At 34.7% G+C, this 14,990-nt stretch overlaps 1 protein-coding gene across 2 annotated transcripts; it reads left to right on the forward strand.

Moving 5' to 3' along the window:
- Positions 1-9,695: 9,695 nt before the first annotated feature.
- On the forward strand, positions 9,696-14,569 carry LOC123900975 (protein gar2-like). Of its 2 annotated transcripts, none has more exons than XM_045951563.1 (12): positions 9,696-10,177; positions 10,660-11,213; positions 11,302-11,391; positions 11,513-11,752; positions 12,209-12,430; positions 12,504-12,789; positions 12,892-13,223; positions 13,333-13,442; positions 13,533-13,639; positions 13,726-13,802; positions 13,882-13,978; positions 14,157-14,569. In XM_045951563.1, exons 1-11 carry the CDS (start codon positions 9,904-9,906, stop codon positions 13,975-13,977), a joined length of 2,388 nt encoding a protein of 795 aa, XP_045807519.1. In that variant the 5' UTR covers positions 9,696-9,903; the 3' UTR covers position 13,978; positions 14,157-14,569. The 2 variants fall into 2 exon arrangements, with proteins under 2 accessions (XP_045807519.1, XP_045807520.1); XM_045951564.1 differs by having other exon boundaries at positions 9,697-10,177; positions 10,663-11,213.
- Positions 14,570-14,990: the final 421 nt, after the last annotated feature.

The raw sequence follows: 14,990 nt of genomic DNA on the forward strand, positions 1-14,990 counted from the left end.
TTCAATTCTGACTGATTTTCTTTCTTTATGGTATATATATACACACACTAGAAAAATATAAGAGAAAGTTCATAAAATCAAGGAGGAGGTATGAGAAGTACACTCCATCTGAACCCAATCATCTCAAAGGTAAGACAAGAAAACAAACAGAAAAAACTACAACAGACACACCGCCCAAACAAACTAGAACCCTTAAAAAACACCACCAGAAGAACACTTCTCATAAAGAGAGTGACAAGGAACAACCACAAGTAACAACCAATCAAGACCCAACACGACACTCAAACAAACTCTACGGGTAGCATAAAGTAGGGTGGATACCCCACTCCTAAAAGGAATAGGGAGAGTATATCCCTTCCGAAAAGGAGACTTAATTTCGAGATTTCCATCTGTCTTTCAAATAGCCTTTATAAACACCACCAAAACCACCTTGTCCAATCTTTTGTTTTTCTGCAAAGTTATTTGTTGCACTCACCAATTTAATAGGAAACTTTTTAGGTCCAGTGCCATTTTGGAATTCATCATCCATTTTCGGGTCAAAAATTGAATCTTCTTTCTTCCCTTTAGTCCTTTTCCAAATTAAATTACAAACCCCTCCTAAAATAAAGAAACTTGATGCAATAGCTACACCAACTCCTAGCCCTGCCCATATATTACCTCTTTTACTGTCTATTTTAGGGATAATTTAAACATTTGGAATTGGTGAAGACTAGGATTTATTGGGATTGGACTAGGATTCTCATCATGAATTTTTAAACCCGAATTGAATGACCATGATTTTAATGTATTCATCTCAAACAATAATCCTGTAGCAGCCCATTCAAAAAAATAATAACCCTGTAGCAGATGAGAAACCAACAAACCTTGTCAGGCACGTAATCTCTCAAATCAACATTGTATGAGATCGATGTAACTTTTTGAAGGCTTTCCATTCGTTATGTTTCCAGTGAAAGAAACATTCAAATTATGAGTACTTGAATTGTACTCAATTTTACAATCATAATAAGCTGTCTTACTCATAATATCAAATTATCAATGAACCATGGTTTCTAGTTATATTCGATATCATTGGTTTCTGTAATTTTCTTTCCTTCAAACCTTAGAGTTTTATTTAGTTTATTTTTTTGAAGGAAAGGGTTTTAGTTAGCATATTTTTTAGAAGGAAAGGGTTTTAGTTAGTTTTTTTTTTTGAAGGAAATAGTTATATTACTATCATTCTTTTTCATCTTCATCTTATTAAGTTAAATTTGTCTTACAATTGGTATTCCGCTTTTAATTAGTTGTGCTATATTTTTTTGGATTTTTAAAGGAACCTTGCCAGCCAGCCAGCCACCAATTGAATCTCTCTCTCCAATGGACGACATCTCACAAGCGCCGCAAGCAAGCACAAAGGGAGAGCTTCCTCATGGGAAGGAGCCAAAGCCATTTAAGGGTAACTCAACTAATAATCCTAGCTTCTGTTGCAGCTAACTCATGTGCTTTTTTTTTTTTTTGACAAAGCTAACTCATGTGGTTAAACAAGTTTTTTTTGCTGTTTTGTCTGTCTTCTATTTCGTTCTGTTGTTGCTGTTTCATGTATTTATTTATTTTGGTCAAATAACCTCACCTGTTGTTGGTTTCTTATTTGATGATCAACACAATACACAGAAATTGCTAAGAATGAAAAAGTAGGTAGCACAAAGGAAAATGTTCGTCTTGGGAAGAAATTGTGTCTGATGCCCACACCTGCAGAGCTTCGTCAGATGCACACACCTTCAGAGCTTCGTCAGATGCACACACCTGCAGAGCTTCGTCATATGTTCACAACAGCTGAGCTTTGTCAGATGTTCACAATTTTTGAGCTTCGTGAGATGTTCACAACTGATGAAATTATTGAGCTTTCAAGAGAGCATCAGCGTCTTCGGAGGAGGTTTCGTCAGGTGCACACACCTGCAGAGCTTCGTTGGATGCACACACCCGAAGAGCTTCGTCAGATGTTCACACCTGATGTGCTTCGTCAGATTTTCACACCTAATGAGCTTAGCAACACGTTCACACCTGATGAGCTTCGTCAGATGTTCACACCTGCTGAGATTGATGAGCTGATAACAGAGGATATGCTTCTTCGGATGATATTTCCACATCTTGTTAGGAAAGTGACATTTACTAAGGTAAGTTTTTCTTTAAGTCTCAACAATGTTTTATCGGGCATTTAGAAATACTTTTGGCACAAGTTTCACAAATTTAGTTTCTATGTGTATATTTTAATTTTTTTAGTGTTAATGTCTCTTAACAAGCAGGCACAAAGGGAAGCCAGGGACAAAGTTATCCAAGATGTGTTTGGTGAAGAAAATCTTCGTCGTGGGAAGAAATTGCATGAAGAGCTTCGTCAGATGCACACACCTGCAGAGCTTCGTTGGATGCACACACATGCAGAGCTTCGTCAGATGCACACACCTGCTGAGCTTCGTGAGATGTTCACATCTGCTGAGCTTCGTGAGATGTTCACACCTAATGAGCTTAGTAAGATGTTCACACCTGATGAGCTTCATCAGATGTTCACACCTGCTGAGATTCATGAGCTGACAACAGAGGTTTCCAAAGCCGTCTAAGAAAGTGAAATTTTATTGGGCATTTAGAAATACTTTTGGCACAAGTTTCACAAACTTAGTTTCTATGTGTATAGTTTAATTTTTTAGTGTTAATATCTCTTAACAAGCAGGCACAAACAGAAGACATTGACAAAGTTACCCAATAAGTGTTTGGTGAAGTCGAAGACTGCGGCTCTCTCTGTTTTTTTGAACAGTGAAAGTATAATATATATTGGATGGATAAAAAAGTACAAATAGTACTTCACCCACAATTTGGGATTAAGTACAAGGGATACTAGACCCAAGCCACACAAAAAGCACCAAGAAAAAATTCCAAGAATTAACCTAGAATACCAGCCCTATCTAAATATACAATTCATTGGATTAATGTTCCATTCATAATAGATACAAGGCTCCCCCCCTTTTTTTTTCCACCAACCACTTCCAAGAATTCCTTTTTATGTTGTCAAAGCATTCTTCGAGGATCGGTACCATAGACGAGAATATGAGGTCATTCCTTGCCCTCCAATTTTGACATTACATTTGTAAGTAATGTTTATGCATGTGAATTTAGTTACCGGAGTTATAAAAGAAAAATACAATGATAACGCAATCCATTCAAAACAGTGAAGTACGTTATGATCATAGTGCATTTGTGATAATAAGCCAATCAATAGTTGCAACCTCATGTCATGAAAATATTTATCGCTATATTCAACATTTTTCTAAACAATATTGTAACTATACATTAGCATCATAACAAAATAAACATTAGTGTTTATTAACGAGAAATCAAAAAGAAAAAGAAAAAAATAATCTTTTAAGATGTTAGTGAGATGCGATAACGGTCGAGTAGTCATTATGTTTATTTTGTAAATAAAAATCAGTTTAAGTAGCCAACAAAAATGAATTAAACAATATTGGTTGATATGATTGGTTCTATTGCATTATCATCTTATGTCCAAGAAATTATGAATGAGGATCAAGTATTGAACATTCTAAAAAAAAAATGGTTCAAGAGTCTCAACAAGGAGACAAACTAGTGTTTATTTTTATTGGGCATTCGGTCAAGAAGGACGACGGAACTGTGTTAATTGATCTCGGAATTGACCGCATGGGCAACCCACGAGGATCTATAAGTGGTAACGATACTGTTTTCGATTTTAATTTGGGTAATGTTAATTTGTTTGCATCATCTCTGTCCTATAACAGTTTTATTATTTTTTTCATTTCAGGTACTGCCTTGGAAAAAGTTGATGAAAACTTACCCAATGATGTATCATTTCACCCAATGTTAGATTGTTGCTACTCATCTGCAATCCTAAAAGGATTGAAGCAACATCGTCCTCCGGCTACCTTTGGGAAAAGCACTCCCGGGATTTTTCTTAGTGCCGTCGACAATGACGATGCGCTTGCTTATCAATTTTGGAGTAAAACTTGGAATGGTCATTACTCCCACTTCTCCTACTGTCTAATGCGGAAACTTGACAGGGTTAATAAGAAGGGTAAAAAGATGCTGACGAATTATCATTTGATGAGATTGGTCGATAAAAAAATGATGAAGACAACAAAAATCATGGAGAGTAAAGTTGAAGGTATGAAACTACAACATCCGGAAATGATGAAGACAACAAAAATCTGGGAGAGTAAAGTTAAAGGTATGAAACTACAACATCCGGGCCTATTTTGCCATCCCATACAAAGTCGGGAAAAGTTTCTTTTATTAGAGTAGTTGGGTGTACATGTGAATAGTTTTAAATGTGCTAAGTGATCTATCCCATATTCAATTACCAAAAGATTTGGAGTTTTTAAACTCAATACTTTAAATAGTAGTATTTGAAATTTCAACAGATTTAGTGTTATTTGAAATTATGACTTGGCTTGAAGCAAAAGCGAAGTAGTTGAAAAATAATAAACTCCCCAATGCCTTCATTCGTTAAACTTCAAGCTTCCTTCTTTTTTTCAAAGTCGTCACCTCTCCTCACCTCTAAAACTATCAAAAACAACTTAAGTTATTTAATTAATTCAATTTTTTAAAAGTGTAGTGAAAAATTGAATAAGCAACTAAATTGCTAAAAAAAAAAGAATTATTTTTTCAAGATAAAATCAAGAGAGGTGAGAGAAGTAAATTTAATCATGATTGTAAATTTGTATACACATTATTTTGTGCAAATCTTTTAAATGCATTTTTAGTCCTCTGTTTTGAACAAATTATGTATTTAGGTTCTTAGTTTAATAGTCATACGATTATTAAGCGATCAGATAACATACAATTTTGACATTACATTTGTAAGTAATGTTTATGCATGTGAATTTAGTTACCGGAGTTATAAAAGAAAAATACAATGATAACGCAATCCATTCAAAACAGTGAAGTACGTTATGATCATAGTGCATTTCTGATAATAAGCCAATCAATAGTTGCAACCTCATGTCATGAAAATATTTATCGCTATATTCAGCATTTTTGTAAACAATATTGTAACTATACATAGCATCATAACAAAATAAACATTAGTGTTTATTAACGAGAAATCAAAAAGAAAAAGAAAAAAAAAAATGTTTTAAGATGTTAGTGAGATGAGATAACGGTCGAGTAGTCATTATGTTTATTTTGTAAATAAAAATCAGTTTAACTAGCCAACAAAAATGAATTAAACAATATTGTTTTTATATATGACCAATACATAGGTCTCATTTATTATTGACAATTATGCTATGTTAGAGAAAAAGCATAAGAGGTTGATGAGAGTAGACTGGTCGTATCGGTCTCTGCCTGGGAATGAGTTAACAAGCAGGCACAAATGGAAGCCATTGACAAAGTTACCTAAGATGTGTTTGGTGAAGTCGAAGAATTGGATAAACATTGTTACTCTTTGTTGATAAAAAAAAAGTGGCGTTAAGTTTCCATATCAAATATAGGGTTCATCTTTACTCTAGTGTTTTCTCTTATTAATTGCTTGTTCTTCTAAGGTCTTGAAATCCAAATTTATCAAATTTATATTTAGTTATCAGGTGCGATAGTTGTCACGTCATTTGTCGCATACAAAAATGTATGCCGTGTGATTAGTGAAGTTATAAATGAACACTTGAAAGTTGAAAAGTATATAATCGGTCACAAAGATATATTAGAGGAATAATTAATGAAATCTAATTCCAATAACATTATGACTTTATTGTTTTCTTTTGTATTTATATGTTTTATCTAATTTATGTACAAACAAACGAATTCATCCATTTACTTACAACCATATTAATAATTGAAAGACAATAGTATCGTACGAGTCTTTGTGAATACGATGATTCAAAATATGTACTTTTAAACCGTAAAAATACATCTCTCAACTTCACATCGAGATCAAGACTTCAAATCTCACCATTGCTACTATTCATTCTTCCACATGACCAAACCCATAGTAACAAAGTAATGCATCACATTTTAGACACTAAACTAAATTCAACAACACTATTAGATTATTCCTTCGAACAATGGCTACCCAACCGTAAAAATATCATCATGGACAAAAATTCTTCCAAGAACTAACTATGGTTAATTCGTCTAAAATATCACAACAATGAAAACTTGATGTGTAAAACAAATAGAATCAAGCAACCAAATATAAAGCGGATAGAGATTATAATAATTAAAGCAATCCAAGTGAAAATAACCACGCAGGGAGAAAGATAAAAGAACAAGAACGCAATAGTTTGTTTACCCAGTTCGGTAAAAATAACCTACTTTGGGGAGAGAGCGGCTCTCCATTCAACTGTAATCAAACGAGTAACTTTACACAAGAAATCCCAATTGGGTTACAAAAATTAGCCTTTAATCCTAATTCTACCCAAATTAACACTACCAAAGACAACTTATATTTTAAAATATAGTTAAATAAATTTTTCACCCCTATAAATATAACAAATTTTTATTTTAGTGCTTAAAAATAAAAACATGTTGTTTTCATCCTCCCAAAATTTTATGTTTTGTTTTTTGTCCCTAATGGATTTTGATATGTCCAATTTTGACATGTCCAGAAAAATTCGGTCCGCGAAACCGAATTTTTTCTAGTGCAAATTCAGAGTAAATTTTAATTTTTAGAAATCGAAAAAAAAATTCAAGGCAAAAAAAAATTCGGTTTTTAGAGCTTATGCATAATTAAGCAAAAAAAAATTTTGTTACTGTTTCATATATTTATTTATTTGTTCAAGGGCTCGTTTGGTCCAGCTTTTTAGAGCTTATTCAAACAGCTTATGCAATTTTTACAATTAGGTTTAAATGCAGTTTTGTCCCCCCCTATTTTGATTGAATCAGAATTTAACCCCCTATTTTAAAATCCGGAATTTTAACCCTACCCTCCTATTTTATAATTCTTTGGATTTTGCCCCTCTATAATATTTAACTATATGACTCATATGCAGCAACACCCCTCAAAATTTGGGGTAAGGAATTTCAGTTTCACAATGTACTTGTTAATAGTTAATATGCATGGGATATATGCTAAACATGGATTAGACAGTTTCATTGATGTATCCCCACAGCCTTGAAACGAAATTGTTTGCTCATAATCATAATTAAGTATTAAGTAGAATTTTGTTTAGGCAAGATGAGTTGGTCTGCAAAGGAGGTGGGGAGGTGGGAGAGCAAATTAAGGTTGTATCATGGCAATGGTTTGTAGGAAGGATGGCGAAGGGTCCATGTATATGTTGTACAAATGGAAGTGGAGTCCGATTGATTGCATGAGCCGATGATTTATAGCTAATCACGCTTTTCACACCTTATACTATTAATATTAATTAATCTTATACTTTATGCTTTCAGTTCTCAAACCAAAGTTGACTCAAGTTCAACAACATGAATTTATCAAGGGTCACGCTTTTCCGGTCTCGGCAAAGACTCTGCTTTAATTGGTTGGCTGGTAAGTAAGTTTATTCCAATACTCATTTCTGTGTTCCTTCCATCATATTTCAACAGATGCATGCTTGCTCACCTTTTACAAAATCTAATATAAATGTGGTTCTATGATTGCATTAAGGCCAGCCTCATTCCATACATTTTTAATCACTTCACAACAAAAAAATATATGCCAGTCATCTTCATCACTTACCACCAAACATAGGACCGGTTTGTTATAGATTTTTTTAAAATAGATTCTTATAATGTTATTTTAGGTATTTGATCATTTTATTGAAAAAAAATTTGGATATCAAAATTTCGAAAATCACTTAATTTTGAAGCTATTTCAAATAGATTTTCATAAAATGTATTTCAAAAATCACTTAATTTTGATCATTTGTTTATAAAAAAAAAAAAAAAAGATTTTCATAAAAATCATTTTTGAAACATAACTTTTTGAAAAAATTGTGATTTTGACTATGTTTTGATCTTCCAAAAGTGGAATATTCATAAAGATTCCGGGAACAAGTATATACTCATAAGATATGATGGAATCGCTTGGAGGACAAATTTTATCATTACCTCTTTACCTGCTTTTGACAGTGCTCGTCCTCTCCAAGAATTGATCTTTCTCCGTACCCTATCTTTCACATAGCCAAATGTAGATTTTTTACTCCTCCCAACCATAGATGGCAAACCAATATACGTTCATGTACCCGACATATGGCGCACTCCCATATTACCGGACAAGTCCTCTTGAGTCGCCCGACTCATATTTTGAATGAAAAATACCTCCGATTTGGACAAATTAATTTCTTGTCCACTCGCTGCTCCATAGATATCAAGTAATGACATCAAGTGATTAACTTCCATAATATTTTCCTTACAGAAAAGAAAACAATCGTCAGCAAAAAGTAGATGGGACACCACAAGTGCCCCTCTACATATCTTCACTCCATGAATATCTCCTCTCCATATGGATTGTTTTATGAGAGCTATAAGACCTTCTGTTGCCAATATATATAAACAGATACGGCGACAACAAATCGCCTTATCTGAGTCCCCTATCCGGATGGATAGGTCCAACCTTGTCAAAATTCATCAGCATTGAGTAGTTGACTGAACAAATGCACATCATCGTCGATTGAATCCATTTGGCCGAGAATCACATTTGAGTTAACATACCCTTCAGAAAACTCCAATCAACCTTATCATAAGCTTTGTCGATATCAATTTTAAGGGCCAATCCCCCCCCCGCAAACCTCTTGTCACAAATTCAATGGTTCATTTTCTTGTTCATTCCAAGAAACTCCCAAAAGCATCACCCCGTTCTCTTGTAAATTATCAGAAAAAGATATGTTTTACCGTTGAAGCAATCAATTCACTTGTTGTGAGTTCCCATCAAAACGTAGCCATTTTTAATCTCTTTATGAAAACATAAGTTTAGGCTAGACAATTGAGAGAATGTTCTTAGGCAATTATAATTTTGAGAGAATAATGTTTTGTATGATTGAGTTAGTTTGTCATGGAATGTGTATGAGAATTTTGTTGGAATTAGTAATAAGGTTAATAAGTTGTTGTGTAAGAATGAGTAGTAGTGACTAGTAATGGTGACATCAGTAATATCGAAAAAGAAAGAGTTTAAATTTGAGATATGGGTTTGATGTGCAGTTTTCAATTTTAAAAAAAGTTGTCGTGAAATTTATTAGTTCTAACAAATTATTTTAATACTTTTTAATTTAAAAATGATAATATTCATGTCATTTTCAACAAGCATATAGACATCAACTAATATTTTAAAAAAACTTATAAGTTCCCGCCAGTGAAAATTATATTTTTATGAGTTATTTTATCTTAAACTAACTTATAAAAATTAGTGAAAATTTATGACTTAACATAAAAGTTTATTTATTTACGTAAATTATTTTTATAAACTCAAAAATAAGTAAAATTCAAATGAAATTTAAATCTAAAAACAACTTATTTTAAAAAAGCTTATTTATTTATTTTTTTATAAGCTCAAAAATTAGCTTATTGTTGAGAAAAAGAAATAAAAATATATATGAGTTCTGTAAAAAATAATATATTTGTTGAGTAAAAATAAAAAATTGAATTAATAATAAATAAATACTCGTGTTCAAACTTTTTTTTTTGGGTACATGTTCAAACTTTATTTATTTATTTTATTTTTTTGGTGAATATTTATATATCTCTTTATTTTTTTGGTGAATATTTATATAGTATCTTTTTATTTTTATTTATATATCTCTTTATTTTTTTGGGGACATGTTCAAACATTCTTCGATTCCCAATTTTTTCATAAAATTTTAGGGTTTCTCTTTCAACATCAATTTCAATCGAGACTCTCCCGTTTCGAATTTTCCGATCCGTGAATAAAGGTTGAACGATTTCAATCTAGGGTTTCGCTTCGTTCCGAGAATAATGCCTCCGAAGACGACGAAAAGAGGGGCGGCGGCCAGTGGTGCGAAGAGAGGTGGCAGAGCACCGAGAGGAACATCTAAGGCTGCACAGAATCAACAGCAGCAACCTGAACCTGTGGAGGAGAAATCGGTGATTGAGGAAGAACCTAAGGTAGAAGAAAATCCTGTTGTTGAGGAAAAACCTGTGGTGGAAGAGAATCCTGTTGAAAATAAAGCTATTGATATGAATGAAATTGCCCCTGAAGCTGCTGCAGAAGAAGCCAAAACGGTGAAAAGTAAGTTTTTTTTCTTCTAATTATTAAATTTTGGTTTGGAATTCTTTGATTTTTATATTTGAATCAATAGGGTTTGTGAATTTCAAGGTTTTGGATTTATTTGATTTTCTAAATAGAGGAAATAAATAGAAAGAAATCCTTTTTATAAGATAATGAATAGGTTACAATTGGGGGTTTGTGAAGATAGTTTGATTTATTTGTTAAGATTGTGTCTTTGTGTTATGTTTCAATTGGGGATAAGTTTTGTCAAATATAGGCCATGGTGGATTGGGGTGGCGGATTTTTTGACACTCGCCACAGTGTTTTATGGCGGGTTCAAAGGATGGATTTTTGGCTTTCTGTCATGGTCTACCCTTGATAACACTGATGTGGATTCATTATGGAATGGTTGAATTTGGATAACCCTAATTTAACACAATTGAAAGTTAAGATGATGGAAAGTTAAGTCTGTTTTTACTAAAAGTTAAGTCTGTTTTTGACAGAAGATGAAGAGGAGGTTAAGGAGTCAATAGATGAATATGAGAAAGATGAACGACTAGATTTGGAGGATCATGATCCTGAATATGAACCTGAAGAATATGGTGGGGTTGATTATGATGAGAAGGAAATTGAGCAGGAAGAGGGTCATGAGGTGGGGGATGAAGTTGAGGAAGAAGCTGAAGATAATGTTGGTGAAGAAGGTGATTCAGGTGAGGAAGAAGTAGAAGATGGTCATGATGAAATTGAGGGTGAAGAGGATGACGAGCATGCTGATGAGGAGCATGAGCATGCCGAGATGGCTGATGTGGAAGAAGAGGAACACCGTGAAGTTGTGAAGGAGAGGCGAAAGCGGAAAGAATTTGAAGTATTTGTTGGGGGCCTAGACAAAGATGCTACTGAAGATGATCTGAGGAAGGTTTTCGGTGAAGTTGGGGTTGTGACTGAGGTCAGGCTAATGATGAATCCTCAGACGAAAAAGAACAAGGGATTTGCATTCTTGCGGTTTGAAAATGTGGAACAAGCAAAACGAGCCGTAGAGGAGCTTAAAAATCCAGTGGTAATCTTTGACTTCTCAATAATAGAGTAGACTTAAAGTTAAAACTTCTATTGTATTAAATCACATGTTTTCATCACTGCAATTTCAGATTAATGGAAAACAATGTGGTGTTACTCCAAGTCAGGACAGTGATACCCTTTATTTGGGAAACATATGCAAGACATGGACAAAGGAAGCTGTAAGTCTAGTTATTTTGGTCCTGTTTATTACTCCTTCATTCTATGGCTGGGTTGTGTTTGTAGTTATTTTATCCTGAACTCTTCTGAATTTATGAATTTTATTGGAACTTCTGGTGCCAGTTAAAGGAGAAGTTGAAGCATTATGGAGTTACAAATGTTGAGGATATAACTTTGGTAGAAGATTCTAATGATAAAGGAACAAACCGTGGGTTTGCATTCTTGGAATTTTCCTCTCGTTCAGATGCAATGGACGCCTTTAAGAGACTCCAGAAGAGGGATGTTGTGTTTGGAGTTGATAAGCCTGCAAAGGTTTCATTTGCAGATTCTTTTATTGATCCGGGTGATGAAATTATGTCACAGGTATTCTTTTGAATACAAATCCCTTGGTTTTCTCAAAGGTTTTTTAAATGGAAGGTGTAGAATGGTTTCTTATTGAGATTGCATTTAGATTTCTAAAATATCTATCCTGAGTTCTAACACCATTAGTGGTTAAATTTGTTGGTAGTCTGTATTTAATTATCTTAATTTTATTCATTTATTTGATACATGGTTTGGAATCGTAATCATGTGGGCTCTATGTTCTCACAATTTTCCAGTTTTTACATTCACAATGCAACTGTATTATCAATCTACTATTTTCCAGTTTGTGGTTGATTGTTAAATTCAACATTATATTTATATTGAATTCACTTTTAAGGGTGGTCAGCAACACCCCGGTAGATTTTTGGACGAAAAAGCTATCGTTGTAGTGGTTGGTCTCTGTTGATTAGATGTTTTTTATACCTCATTTTGCTGAACAGGTTTGTTAAATTTCAGGTTAAAACTGTATTTATCGATGCACTTCCTCCTTCATGGGATGAAGATTATGTCAGGAGTCTTCTCAAGAAATATGGCGAAGTTGAAAAGATTGAGCTTGCCAGGAACATGCCAGCTGCTCGTAGGAAGGACTATGGATTTGTTACCTTTGGTTCACACGATGCTGCTATAAGATGTGCTGAGAGCATCACTGGTACAGAATTGGGTGAAGGTGACAAGAAGGTGTGTATGGCATTTAAAAGTAATATCTTCTCAGTGACGTAGGGTAGTTTATAATGATTTTGTCTTCTTTCAGGCAAAAGTGAGGGCTAGATTATCAAGGCCTCTTCAGAGAGGCCGTGGAAAACATGTTGGTCGTGGGGACTACCGCCCTGGTCGTGGACCTGCAATAATGTCGAGGCCTTCTTGGAGCCGACCTGCACCCCGTAGTTTTTCTTCGCGAGGGGTAAGAGGAATCGGAAGTCGTGCTCTGCCGCCAGTCAGGCCTATTAGTGCTAGAGATAGACGCCCTGTCATGTCTGTACCAGTTAGAAGTAGGCCAGTACCTCCTCCAGCTAGATCTTATGATAGAAGACCAGCTGGTATGTCGTATGAGTATCCAATTTATTTTGAAATTTCCAGTTAGACTTACTTTCATTTACCATTTATTTATAATTAATATATACAATCTTGTTGTCTTCTAGCTGCTGCATATTCAAAAAGTAGTGTGAAGAGAGACTATGGTCGGCGTGAGGATCTACCACCTCCAAGAAGTAGAGCTGCTGCAGATTATGGATCAAGGATGGCCTCTGAAAGACGCCCATCGTATAGGGATTATCCTCCCCGTGGATCTGACTACTCTGATCCCCCCAGAAGTACAGCTCGCGCTGCACCAAGGAGAGGTTATGTGGATGATGGTTACAGCCAAAGGTATGAGAGGCCTCCTCCTCCACCTGCTCCCCATTCAAGTTATCGTGAAGGGCGCCCTCGTGATTATGATGCTATTTCTGGCTCAAAACGTTCTTATGCTGCCATGGTTAGTATTATTTCTGCAACTTTATTTAACTGTATTCTGCATTGTTTTTTTTATCTCATTGTTGTTCACTTTTAGTAAATGAAATTCTTGACTTTTTATGTCTAACCAGGATGATGTTCCCCCGCGATACGCTGAATCTGGTGCTCGCCAATCAAGAGCTCGATTGGAATATGACTATGGTAGCAGTGCTTCACAGTATGGTGACACTTACGGTGATAGGTTAGTTTGTTCTAAAATTGACAATTTTGCAATTCTTCCACCGTAACCCTATTTTTGTCCTGTAATTCATACTTACATTTTAATTTGTAGAGTTGGAAGATCTAGTCTTGGATATGGTAGTGGCAGCCGAAGTTCTATTTCTGGTCAAGATTCACATGGGATGTATAGCAGCCGGCAAGGGATGAGTTATGGTGGAAGTGAGTGTTGTTTCAAATAGTCTGATATGTTATTTTCAACATCACAACTTTCTTTATTTACAATTATATTATGTGTTTCCTGTCAGGCTCTTATGGTGGTAGTGACGCTGGAGGCATGTACTCATCAAGTTACGGTGGCGATTATGTTTCTCGTGGAAGTGATGTAATCTTCCTGTCCTTTCCCAGTCTTAAGAGGAGTTAGAGTTTTTGTTATATTCTTACGTATTGTTCCGGTGATGTAGGTTGGCGGCAGCTCATATTCATCAATGTATTCTGGTAGGGGTGCGGGTGGCGGTAGCAGTTACATGGGCAGTGGTGGATCGGGGTCTTATTATTGAGGTAAGTAAACTGATAACTCTTTGGCATTGTGCTTTGCTTATTACATTAGGATGCATTCAGTATAAGTGGATGTATTTTTCTAGAGATTTTGCTATACTCGAAATGGCATCTCTTATCTTTTCGCAAGGGCTGGCGAAGGTTGCACATTGTGGTCACCCGTGAATTTGTCTATGAACAGATCCAATATAATAAAGTGGCTGCTATAGGATGACGGCCTTTGAAGCTTATGGATGTTATGAAGGCTACAATTTGGAGACAAAGAACATTGCTATTTATAGCATTATATTTGGGAATTTGTCACAAAAATTAGGTCATGTCAACTCAAGCTATCTCGGGTCTTCTCTTGATGGGATTGTATTATCAGTTCTCTAATTTGCTGTATGGACTCAAGTTAATTAGCGATGGAAAAAGAAATATTTATCAGTGATGTGTAATCAAACCTTGATTTATGAGATACAATGTGTGAGCGGATAATGTTAAAGATTTTTCACTGCTCCAGTATCCTTTCATTTGGACAGAGACCAGGACTAGAGATTCCACTTGTTTGGTTTAAGGATTAATGGAATTTTTATCTGCTGAATTTATCAAAAAGTTGGTTCTCTATTTTGAGTGATGTTTAGTTACTTTGGATTATTTGTTTTTACATTGCTGCTAGCAGGACAGAAGTGAACTAATCAACACCATGTTTAACAAGTAGTAATAAGAATACTACTTAAGGAATTAATAAAGTCATAAGATGGTTTCCTGGGATGTATTGGTGTTACAGGATTTGTGATAATGGTGTCATCCTAAGAAAGTAAAAAGATGATGAACTGGTAATTTTTGTTGCTGGAATGATTTGTTACTTCGAGTTTTTGTCCTGCGGGAAGACTGCAAGATAATGCTAAAGAAGCATTAATATTTTTACCATCTAGTTGACTTCTTAGTTTCCTGATTTTGCAAAGCATTTATTTGTATGCAAGATAATGCTAAAGAAGCATTATATTTACTGACATAGCCCACAGAACCATTT

Source organism: Trifolium pratense, unplaced genomic scaffold (assembly GCF_020283565.1).
Source record: "Trifolium pratense cultivar HEN17-A07 unplaced genomic scaffold, ARS_RC_1.1 scaffold_142, whole genome shotgun sequence".
In the NCBI taxonomy this organism is placed as follows: domain Eukaryota; kingdom Viridiplantae; phylum Streptophyta; class Magnoliopsida; order Fabales; family Fabaceae; genus Trifolium; species Trifolium pratense.